This window comes from Oncorhynchus mykiss, chromosome 12 (assembly GCF_057628025.1).
Source record: "Oncorhynchus mykiss isolate SJ-2025 chromosome 12, ASM5762802v1, whole genome shotgun sequence".
In the NCBI taxonomy this organism is placed as follows: Eukaryota; Metazoa; Chordata; class Actinopteri; order Salmoniformes; family Salmonidae; genus Oncorhynchus; species Oncorhynchus mykiss.
The window spans coordinates 19131828-19143611 of NC_143033.1; the positions used below are offsets into that span (position 1 = coordinate 19131828).

The 11784-nt window shown below is 41.4% G+C and overlaps 1 protein-coding gene across 1 annotated transcript in view; it reads left to right on the forward strand.

Annotated features, from left to right (window-relative positions):
- The window catches only part of si:dkey-247m21.3 (5-hydroxytryptamine receptor 4), a 41041-nt gene extending 30101 nt beyond the window's left edge, over positions 1-10940 (forward strand). Inside the window, exon 6 of the mRNA XM_021622905.3 lies at positions 10255-10940. Coding sequence (XP_021478580.1) covers positions 10255-10363 — 109 coding nt within the window. The 3' untranslated portion in view covers positions 10364-10940. The remainder of the gene's footprint in view (positions 1-10254) is intronic.
- The last annotated feature ends 844 nt before the right edge of the window (positions 10941-11784 follow it).

Genomic DNA, 11784 nt, shown 5'->3' on the forward strand with positions numbered 1-11784 from the left:
AGAAAAATACATAAATAAAAACAGTATGGGGATGAGGTAGGTGAAAATGGGTGGGCTATTTACCAATAGACTATGGACTATTTGAAGTCCGTTCTCTGGCTCGGCCACTTAAGGGAATTCAGAAACTTGTCTCGATGCCACTCCTATGTCATCTTGGCTGTGTGCTTTGGGTCGTTGTCCTGATGGAAGGTGAACCTTCACCTCAGTCTGAGGTCCTAAGCACTCTGGAGTAGGTTTTTATCAAGGATCTCTCTATACTTTGTTCTGTTCATCTTTCCCTCGATCCTGACTTGTCTCCCAGTCCCTGCAGCTGAAAAACATCCCCACAGTATGATGCTGCCACCACCATTCTTCACTGTAGGGATGGTCCCAGGTTTCCTCCAGATGTGACGTTCTGTCAGAGTGACCATCGGGTTCTTGATCACCTCCCTGACCAAAGCCCTTCTACCCCGATTCCTTAGTTTGGCTGGCAGTCAGCTTTAGGAAGAATCTTGGTAGTTCCAAACTTCTTCCATTTAAGAATGATAATGTTCTTTGGGACCTTCAATGCTGCAGAAATGTTTTGGTACCCTTCCCCAGATCTGTGCCTTGACACAATCTTGTCTCGGAGCACTACAGACAGTTCCTTCGTCCTCATGGTTTGGTTTTTGTTCTAACATGCACTGTCAACTATGAGGTCTTATATAGACAGGTGTGTGCCTTTCCAAATCATGTCCAATCAATTGAATTTACTACAGGTGGACTCCAATGAAGTTGTAGAAACATCTCAAGGATGATCAATGGAAACAGGATGCACCTGTGCTCAATTTTGAGTCTCATAGCAAAGGGTCTGAATACTTATGTAAATAAGGTATTTGCAAAAATGTCTAAAAAACTGTTTTCGCTTTGTCCTCATGGGGTACTCTGTGTAGTTTGCTGAGGATTTTTTTATTGCATCCATTTTAGAATAAGGCTGTAACGTAACAACATGTGGAAAACGTCAAGGGGTCTGAATACTTTCCGAAGGCACAGGATGATCAAAAGAAGGAACGTTTTTATGAAATCGTTTTCATTTTCTTCAAAGAAAACAAACTTACAGAGCCAGGCAGTTTTTTAAAACTTGTAAAAACAAGCCAGGTCCAGGCTGTTTCTATTGTGGGAATCTACTCTCAGTTGACAGTTTATTAGGCACACCCATCTGTTACAGAGTCGGTCCCCTTTGTCTCCAGAACAGACAGAATTTTTTGGGGAATGGAAGCATTGCTCAATTGGTATCAAGGGACCTAACATGTGCCAGGAAAACATTCTCCACACCATTACACCACCGCCACCAGCCTGTACCATTGACACCAGGCAAATCCTGATTCTGCCATCAGCATGACGCAACAGGAACCGGGATTCGTCGGACCAGGCAATGTATTTCCATTCCTCATATTATCGAGTGTTGGTTATCGCATGCCCACTGGAGCCGCTCCTTCTTGTTTTTAGCTGATAGGAGTGGAACCCAGTGCGGTCATCTGCTGCAATAACCTATTTGTGAAAGGGACCGACGAGGTGTGGGTTCTGAGGTGCCGTTCTGCACACCACTATTGTACTGTGCCATTATTTGCCTGTTTGTGGCCTGCCTGTTAGCCTATACGATTCTTGCCATTCTCCTTTGACCTCTCATCAACTAGCTGTTTTCACCCTCAGGACTGCCGCTGACTGGATGGTTTTTGTTTTGTCACACCGCTCTTAATAAACTCTAGACATGCGTGAAAAGATCAGGAGGCCAGGCTTTTCTGAGATACCGACGATCATATCACCCTCAAAGTCACTTAGGTCACTAGTTTTTCCCATTATAACATTCAATCGAACAGTAACTGAATGGCTCGATGCTTGTCTGCCTGCTGTAGGGCGGCAGGTAGCCTAGTGGCTGTCTTTCTGCCCCTGAACAAGGCAGTTAACCGACTGTTCCCCGGTAGGTCGTCATTGTAAATAAGAATTTGTTCTTAACCGACTTGCCTAGTTAAATAAAAAAATATATATAGCAAGCCATGGACACGTGACTCACTAGGAGCGAACCATTTTCGTGAACAGGGTTGTGTACCTAATAAACTGGCCGTGGAGTGTATTTTGGTACAGTGTACTGAGTGTATTATTGGAGACTGGATTTTAATATAGCTCATAAATACAGCAGGACCTCAACTGATGTGGATGTCTGATTCTATCTCTTCCTGCCTTGTCTTGTGGTCCTTGCACTGCCAGGGTTGTGGGTTCGATTCCCGGGACCATCCATATGTAAAATGCATGCACACATGACTGTAAGTCACGTCTGCTAAATGGCACATATTATTACTATTATTATTATGTCTTGATGTAATAGTGAAAGACTGTGGAAAAATGGGGGGGAAATGACTTCAGGACCTGGGGGCAACTGATCTGTTCCAGTTTAATAACAAAGCTTCCAGTACTTTCTTTGACGTCAACAAGTTGTAATAAACATAGTTCACCATGTTATATTGTATTACAAATGTACTGTGAATTTCCCGATTATATTATGTTATATAAATTGTTTACTACTTCTCACAATATCATGCAAATATGGTTGATTCAAACCAAATAAACATGGTTGAGTCAAACCATATAATTTAATATAATTTTAACTGTACTAAACTCACAACTCAGCCCCTCTAGGTTCTGCAGACTTTAGTCAAACCAGGTGTTTGTTTACTGCACAGAATAGATTTATGATGGACTCAACGGAAGCTTTTATGAGCACTACATGTTCATGTGTAATTAATATGCATGTTTTGAAACTTGAACAGTAATGTTCATTTGACTTTTTCAGATACAAGGTTTGTGTTGTTTATTTTACTACAGCTGGTTTGATGCTTGACAGATCCCTTCAGTGATCTAACCTGTGGAGATTTGGCTACCTGCTGAGATAGCAGGGCTCAGATAGCAGGGCTCATATAGCAGGGCTCAGATAGCAGGGCTCAGATAGCAGGGCTGAGATAGCAGGGCTCAGATAGCAGGGCTGAGATAGCAGGGCTCAGATAGCAGGGCTGAGATAGCAGGGCTCAGATAGCAGGGCTCAGATAGCAGGGCTGAGATAGCAGGGTTGAGATAACATGACTCAGATAGCAGGGCTCAGATAGCAGGGCTCAGATAGCAGGGCTCAGATAGCAGGGCTCAGATAGCAGGGCTCAGATAACAGGACTCAGATAACAGGACTCAGATAGCAGGGCTCAGATAGCAGGGTTGAGATAACAGGACTCAGATAACAGGACTCAGATAGCAGGGCTCAGATAGCAGGGTTGAGATAACAGGACTCAGATATCAGGGCTCAGATATCAGGGCTCAGATAGCAGGGCTGAGATAGCAAGGGTCAGATAGCAGGGCTCATATAGCAGGGTTCAGATAGCAGGGTTGAGATAACAGGACTCAGATAGCAGGTCTCAGATAGCAGGGCTCAGATAGCAGGGCTGAGATAGCAAGGCTCAGATAGCAGGGCTCATATAGCAGGGTTCAGATAGCAGGGTTGAGATAACAGGACTCAGATAGCAGGGCTCAGATAGCAGGGCTCAGATAGCAGGGCTGAGAGAGCAAGGCTCATATAGCAGGGTTCAGATAGCAGGGTTGAGATAACAGGACTCAGATAGCAGGGCTCAGATAGCAGGGCTGAGAGAGCAAGGCTCAGATAGCAGGGCTCAGATAGAAGGGTCTCTCACACATAGCCCCTTTCACTCCTGCCCTGCCCTCACCATACTGGTGGTCATCTGGTTATGATCAAAGGTTTGAGTTTAGGACCACAGGATTGGATAATTTAACAGTGTGTCTCAGCCTCAATCCAATAAACCCCATACAAACTGAAACTAGTAACGTCCACATACCAGGATTGGGGAATTTAACAGTGTGTCTCAGCCTCAATCCAATAAACCCCATACAAACTGAAACTAGTAACGTCCACATACCAGGGATCAGAGGAGCTGATCCGGATGGCAATTTCAGTTGTCGTCAGTGACTGCAAATGGATTTATGCAGTGCAAGATGAATGGATGAATAGGTATAAAAAATATAAGATGTTTTCATCTATTATATAGATGTTTTAAAATATCAGAGTAGTATATTATAGACGTACTATACCGGTGGCATAATGCCTTGGATAATGGTCAAGTGATCTGAAAGTCAGTGTTTTAATTTCCTTTGGGGAATGTACTGCTGTTCTGCCCTCTTCAATAGAAAGACATGTTATTTTTAGTCTGGGAATAAACAGTTGTAAAATGTACCATGACTACATTTGAACAAATACTGCACCATAGATGGGATTTGGTTGTAATTCATTTGAGACTGACTGGGACTTAGGGATTTGATAGAGCTGCAAAAATGCAATTTATTTGTTTTCAGGGGCAGCACAAATTCTTTGTAACATGTTTTGGCAGTAAGAAATTCAGGGTAGTCAGGTACCCAAGGGACTCAAGCCATTTTCTGTTTTCTGACCCTGTGAAATAAGGTCGAAGTGTCTGAGAGATATACTGTGGATCAGGAGGTGGGATTTAAAAATTCAGCGGAGGGCTTCACAGATTTTTTTTGTTGGAAGGATTTGTTTGTCAAAAGAAATTTCAGAAAAAGGGCAGGTATTTGAAAATATATAGGTCCATTATAATTTCTACATACTTTCTATCTAGTTGAAGACATTCAAGAGTGGCCTGGAGTGATTTTTATTTTATTCTTACTCAAGACTCCCGCGGGCCAGATTGAATGAGCTCACGGGCCGGAACTGGCCCACCCCTGTTGTAGCTCTATTTCTACATTCCTTGATGTCATGTCAGAAGAAAATCACATCATTATTAAGCTAATCAACATGCAATCCCCATGGCTCCTGGTGTCTGCCAGCGCAAGGTCTGAGGTCCTGTATTTTGGTTTCATTTCCACTCAGAGTCCTCCAGGATTCAGAGTTTATAGTTTAAGACTGATCACATATGTTGATAAAAAGAACCATGTGTACCAGCGCCCGAGGAATTAAGACTAAATTAAACAGAAACAACCTTCCCCTGGAGACGTTCAACTGGTCTCCCTTCGTCTCTGTTGATGACAGTGCATTCGGAAAGTATTCAGACCCCTTCCCCTTTCCACATTTTGCTATGTTAAAGCCTTATTCTAAAATGTATTAAATTACCTTTTTCTCCAATCAACAGACAATACCCCATAACGACAAAGTGAAAACAGGTTTTTCAAAACTTTATAAATGTATTTACGTAATTATTCAGACCCTTTGCTATGAGACTCAAAATTGAGCTCAGGTGCATACTGTTTCCATTGATCATCCTTGAGATGTTTCTACAACTTGATTGGAGCCTAGCTGTGGTACATTCAATTGATTGGACATGATTTGGAAAGGCACACACCTGTCTATATAAGGTCCCACAGTTGACAGTGCATGTCAGAGCAAAAACCAAATCATGAGATCGAAGGAATTGTCCGTCGAGCTCCGAGACAGGATTGTGTCGAGGCTCAGATCTGTAGAAGGGTACCAACAAATGTCATCAGCACTGAAGGTCCCCAGGAACACAGTGGCCATCATCATTCTTAAATGGAAGTTTAGAACCACCAAGACTCGTCCTAGAGCTGGCTGCTCAGACAAACTGAGAAATCGGGGAAGAAGGACCTTGGTCAGGGAGGTGACCAAGAACCTGATGGTCACTCTGACAGAGCTCCAAAGATCCTCTGTGGAGATGGGAGAAGGACAACCTTCCAGAAGGACAACCATCTCTGCAGCACTACACCAATCAGGCCTTTATGGTTATGGCCTGGTGGAAGCCATTCCTCAGTAAATGGCACATGACAGCCTGCTCGGAGTTTGCCAAAAGGCACCTAAAGACTCTCAGACCATGAGAAACAAGATTCTCTGGTTTGATGAAACCAAGATTGAACTCTTTGGCCTGAATGCCAAGCATCAAGTCTGGAAGAAACCTGGCACCATACCTACAGTGAAGGAAGGTGGTGGCAGCACCATGCTGTGGGGATGTTATTCAGCGGCAGGGACTGGGAGACTAGTCAGGATTGAGGGAAAGATGAACGGATCAATGTAGAGGGAGATCCTTGATGAAAACCTGCTGGGAGATCCTTGATGAAAGCGCTCAGGACCTCAGACTGGGGCGAAGGTTCACCTTCCAACAGGACAACGACCCAAAGCACACAGCCAAGACAACATAGGAGTCAGAAAACTTATGTAAATGTGATATTTCCAATTTATTTTGCTTTGTCATTATGGGGTATTGTGTGTAGATTGATGAGAGAAAAAAACAATTTCATTCATTTTAGAATAAGGCTGTAACGTAACAAAATGTGAAAAAAGTCAAGGGGTCTGAATGCAGTTGAAGTCAGAAGTTTACATACACCTTGGCCAAATACATTTAAACTCAGTTTTTCACAATTCCTGACATTTAATCCTAGTAAAAATGCCCTGTTTTAGGTCAGTTAGGATCACCACTTTATTTTAAGAATGTGAAATGTCAGAATAACAGTAGAGAGAATTATTTATTTATTTCAGCTTTTATTTGTTTCATCACATTCCCAGTGGGTCAGAAGTTTACATACACTCAATTAGTATTTGGTAACATTGCCTTTAAATTGTTTAACTTAGGTCAAATGTTTCGGGTAGCCTTCCACAAGCTTCCCACAATAAGTTGGGTGAATTTTGGCCCATTCCTCCTGACAGAGCTGGTGTAACTGAGTCAGGTTTGTAGGCCTCCTTGAGCGGACATGCTTTTTCAGTTCTGCCCACACATTTTCTATAGGATTGAGGTCAGGGCTTTGGACAGAGGAACTCTGCCTAGAAGGTCACCATCCCGGAGTCGACTCTTCACTGTTGACGTTGAGACTGGTGTTTTGCCAGTTGAGGACTTGGGAGACGTCTGTTTCTCAAACTAGACACTCTAATGTACTTGTCCTCTTGCTCAGTTGTGCGACAGATTTTTTATGGAATATCTGCATAGGCCAGAGGCCCATTAGAGGCCCATTATCAGCAACCATCACTCCTGTGTTCCAATGGCACGTTGTTAGCTAATCCAAGTTTATCATTTTAAAATGCACTCTAATGTGCTTGTCCTCTTGCTCAATTGTGAACTGGGGCCTCCCACTCCTCTTTCTATTCTGGTTAGAGCCCGTTTGCGCTGTTCTGAGAAGGGAGTAGTACACAGCATTGTGAGATCTTCAGGCTCTTGGCAATTTCTCGCATGGAATAGCCTTAATTTCTCAGAACAAGAATAGACTGACGAGTTTCAGAAGAAAGCTCTTTGTTTCTGGACATTTTGAGCCTGTAATCGAACCCACAAATGCTGATTCTCCAGACACTCAATAAGTCTAAAGAAGGCCAGTTTTATTGCTTCTTTAATCAGCACAACCGTTTTCAGCTGTTGCTAACATAATTGCAAAAGGGTTTTCTAATGATCAATTAGCCTTTTAAAATGATACAGTTGGATTAGCTAAACACAAAGTTCCATTGGAACACAGGTGTGATGGTTGCTGATAATGGACCTCTGTACACCCATGTACAGTAGATACTCCATAAAAGAAATCTGCCGTTTCTACAATAGTCATTGACAACATTAACAATGTTGACACTGTATTTCTGATCAATTTGTTATTTTAATGGACAAAACAATGTGCAAGGATATTTCTAAGTGATCCTAAGATTTTGAACGGTAGTTTACGTAGACTTGAAATCACTAGCCACTTTAATAATGGAACGCTAGTCACATTAATAATGTTACATATTTTTGCTTTACTCATCATATGTATATACTGTATTCTATTCTACTGTATTTAGTTTATGCCACTCCGACATTGCTCATCCTAATATTTATATGTTCTTTAATTCCATTATTTTACTTTTAGGTTGTGTGTATTGTTGTGAATTGTTAGATATTACTGCATTGTTGGAATTTCACCACACCTGCAATAACATCTGCTAAACATGTGTATGTGACAAATAAAATTTGCTTTCATTTTTATTTGATGAGGGTTTGATTATTTGATATACAAAAAAAAATATTGCCATGAAATGGAGCATAGAAAACGGCAGAAGGGGTTGTGTTCCCTCTTCACTTGCCTAAATATTGTATTAAGTGACAACGATCTAAGCTAATAAACCAAATCGGCTTTCTCATGCTCACTACACATTCTCTTTCGAGGAGTTGTATAGAGTTGGAGAGTTGTTGGAAAGTTTAGGCCAAATTGGACATGCATTGAATGGTATCTATATAGTTATAGTGCTTCTTTTGATACAGTATGTTTATGTTGAGTGCTTGACCTCATGTGGGTTTATTTTGGCACTTGTTCTTTCAAAACAGTACATCCTGGCTGGAGGTCACCCTGTTTTCAAAAATGTGGACAACACATTTTGTTCTTGCAATGAAGTTTGCACTACAGCCAAAGATATCAGTTGGATCTACTGCTTAGTGTAAGAGATAGGGTGACATCTCTGCCAAAGCATTTGCATGATGCGAAATACAGTTCAAGGTTCAGGGTTCACAATGTGGAGCACAGTTTTTATAGATCCCACTGTGGTCAAACGTGGGAATGTCCATTATGGAGATCTATTTTAGTTCTTTAACCATAAACATCTTAAGCTGAATCACATGGCATGTAGGTGAAATGAACCATATAAGGGTGGTGCTCTAGAAATGTATCATCAGCATTCAAAATGTCTAATTCCCGCAAAATGCCTTCGGTTCTCAGTGGATAGCACAACTGTCTGATTCCATGGATGCAGCCCTCAGGTTTGAGCTGGCGCTAGTCTAGAGTGCATAACATTAATAATCTAGAAATAACATTGAACGTCTTGTGTATTTTGTCAATCAGGAACGCATGTTATGAGGTACCTTTGTCGACCCTGCAGGAAGTGCTGAAACATAACTGCAGTGAACAAGTCCAGTGCCACAGGATGCCATAGGTACAGAGTGATTCTGCTACTGTGTGTGGTGTGATGCCACATTGTGCCATCGTGATTCATTCCATTTAAGTGGCATCATTACACTGACAAAATACCTGGCATAGAATAGGCACTGTAGCATTATATATAGCTGTGCATTATGGCAGCTTTAATGGCCGTTTAGCAGTGTAAATATGAACTAAGGCAATTGCAGTAGGCTATTTATAAACCATTTGTCATTCCTGACAGAAAATGTATGTTTGAAACATCAGTGTAGGAGTGATATGTCCAAGTTTGATGGATGTCCTGGTGACATTTTCATGTTGTCAAGTTGATCATGACAATGCCTGATATGACATTCTGTACAGGCTTAGACAAATAGCATCTGACATTGTTCATATGGGTATGATAAGTACTTGTTTGATAAATAGAGATTGAGAGCTCTATTTTGACAGTAAACAGTCTTCTGCGAGAACAGAGTGCATTTGGAGGTTGATTGGATTGAATTTAGACCATTTTAAATACATACATAAGGGCGCTCCAGCCAGTGACGCCTCCACAAACAATTTAAGAAAATCATTAATGATAACACAAAGCTTAAAAGCTTATTTTCATTGTGGTCCTTTTGGAGGGGAAGGGGGATGCAGCAAGGTTTGGCAGCAATAGTAGTGACAAGACAAAGACAGACAAAACTATGGACAGGTACATCTCCCTTGTCTCACATGGAGGAACATTGTAATTAAGAATTCATGTCTTGAGGCGTGGGAGATGCGTCTATTCTACGGTTAGCGTAGCTGGTTGTGTAACACTGTCTGGTATCTGCCCTGCCTGCTAGGAGCCTTCATTTGTCAAGAACTGTCTTTTTTCAGATTCACTTTCCATTGGATATCATCGGTCTTTTACTTGGACCCTCATCAGCTCATAACTCTTTTAAAAAAAAAGTGTTTTTATTATTTTACCCCTTTCTACTCTCCAATTTCTTGGTATCCAATTGGTAGATATAGTCTTGTCTCATCGCTGCAACTCCCGTACAGAGACTCGGGAGAGGCGAAGGTCGAGAGCCGTGCGTCCTCCAAAACACAACCAAGCTGCACTGCTTCTTGACACAATGCCCGCTTAACCCGGAAGCCAGCCACACCAATGTGTTGGAGGAAACCCTGTACACCTGGCGACCGTGTCAGCATGCATGCGCCCGGCCCAGGAGTCGTTAGAGCGCGATGGGACAAGGACATCCCTACCGGCCAAACCCTCCCCTAAACCGGACGACGCTGGGCCAATTGTGCACCGCCCCATGGGTCTCCCGGTCGCGGCCGGCTGAGCTCATAACTAACAACATTCTTTTCATTTCCCCCTTCTAGACTATCCTTCCTTCCCAACGGAAGCTACAGTGACAACAGCAGGAGGATTTTATCCAATGAGCTGGAATCTCAGGACTCCATGGGTGGACTGTCTATAGCCCAGAGATAATGACCTAAACCTGCTTATGTCTTACACAAGTTCAACAAGTGAAATACAGTATGTATTAATGGGGACGTATGGTCACCACAATGAGACTCTGGTCTGAAGGACTACAGTCTGATAGTGAAGAAGTCAATCATTTGATTATTGAATTACCAGATCGTGGTTTTATGAATTGACTGCGTAAAAGCACTGTCCAGTCAGAGTTTTTTTTCCCCAGGTGAAGACAATCAGACAATGAAGATGCATGAAGAGATCAAAAGCCAGTTAGTGTCTGTGGAATGACTTGAGCATTACGCCAAGATGATTGTTGGTGATTAATATTCTACAGGTCCCTATGAAGTTAAAAGCTATTGTTGGCTCACCAGTTTTGTCAGTGTTTCCCCTATATGTATTTTACAAGTGTCGCACCGCCGCTGCTAAATCATTGCCGCCACTGAAAAAATATATATTTTCGGGATGGTAAAACATTTTAAATCTAAACTTCAACAACTAAAACCATATAAGGAATGTAGAAAAGATAATGGAGCAATATATATATATATATATATATATATACACATACATACACACTTAAAAAAAAAAATAAGATCATATTTGAGGAACTAACAACCACCACAATAAAAACTAGTCAGGGAGAATCTGAAATTCCAAAAATGTCATGGCATTTAGTTTAGTTTTGTTTGAGCTACTCAGCATAAGAACAATTGTAGGAAACTAGCTTTAAAAGTGTAAAATTCTCTCTGCCCTACGGCAAAACGTGTAGAATTGTCAAGAGGGCTTCTAAAACCGCTCCATTGACCATGCCTACCACCCCCTGCTTTACTTGCCACCGCTGCTGAAAAAATATCTGGGGGAAACACTGGATGAAAGAGTCTCATTCCTGGTAGTGACCCGTGTATGTTAACAACTGTATTTAATTATGTCAATCAACTTAGCATTTACTATTTATATTCAGTTTTGACTCTGACAACAACTATTTCATGTACATTTTAATCTGAAGAGAATTGATGGTATAAAATAGACATTACTAAATTGTATTTATTTTGGCTTCAGAAAATAAGGAGCAATGTCTTGTTACTATGTGACAACTTTTTAGTCAGATTTATTTTGCATTGTTGGATATTATTTGTGATAAATAAATGTGTAACTTCACAATTTGATGTGCCAAGAACTAACAAAATTGCTTTTGAATTGCTGTCTAGCCTTGTACTTCTGATTATGCAGGCCAGAAAAATTGATGGGCTTCAATGAAGACCGCTGAATAGCAAACAGCTTTAATTGTGTAATACTGGGTTGCCTTGAAAGCATTTAAAACATGTTTGACCATTAGGCTATTATTTCAGTGAGGCAATTACACAGCAAAAATCCTCTTCTCCCTTTTCATAAATGACTAACTTGATTATCCATGATAATTACATGGTTTCTAC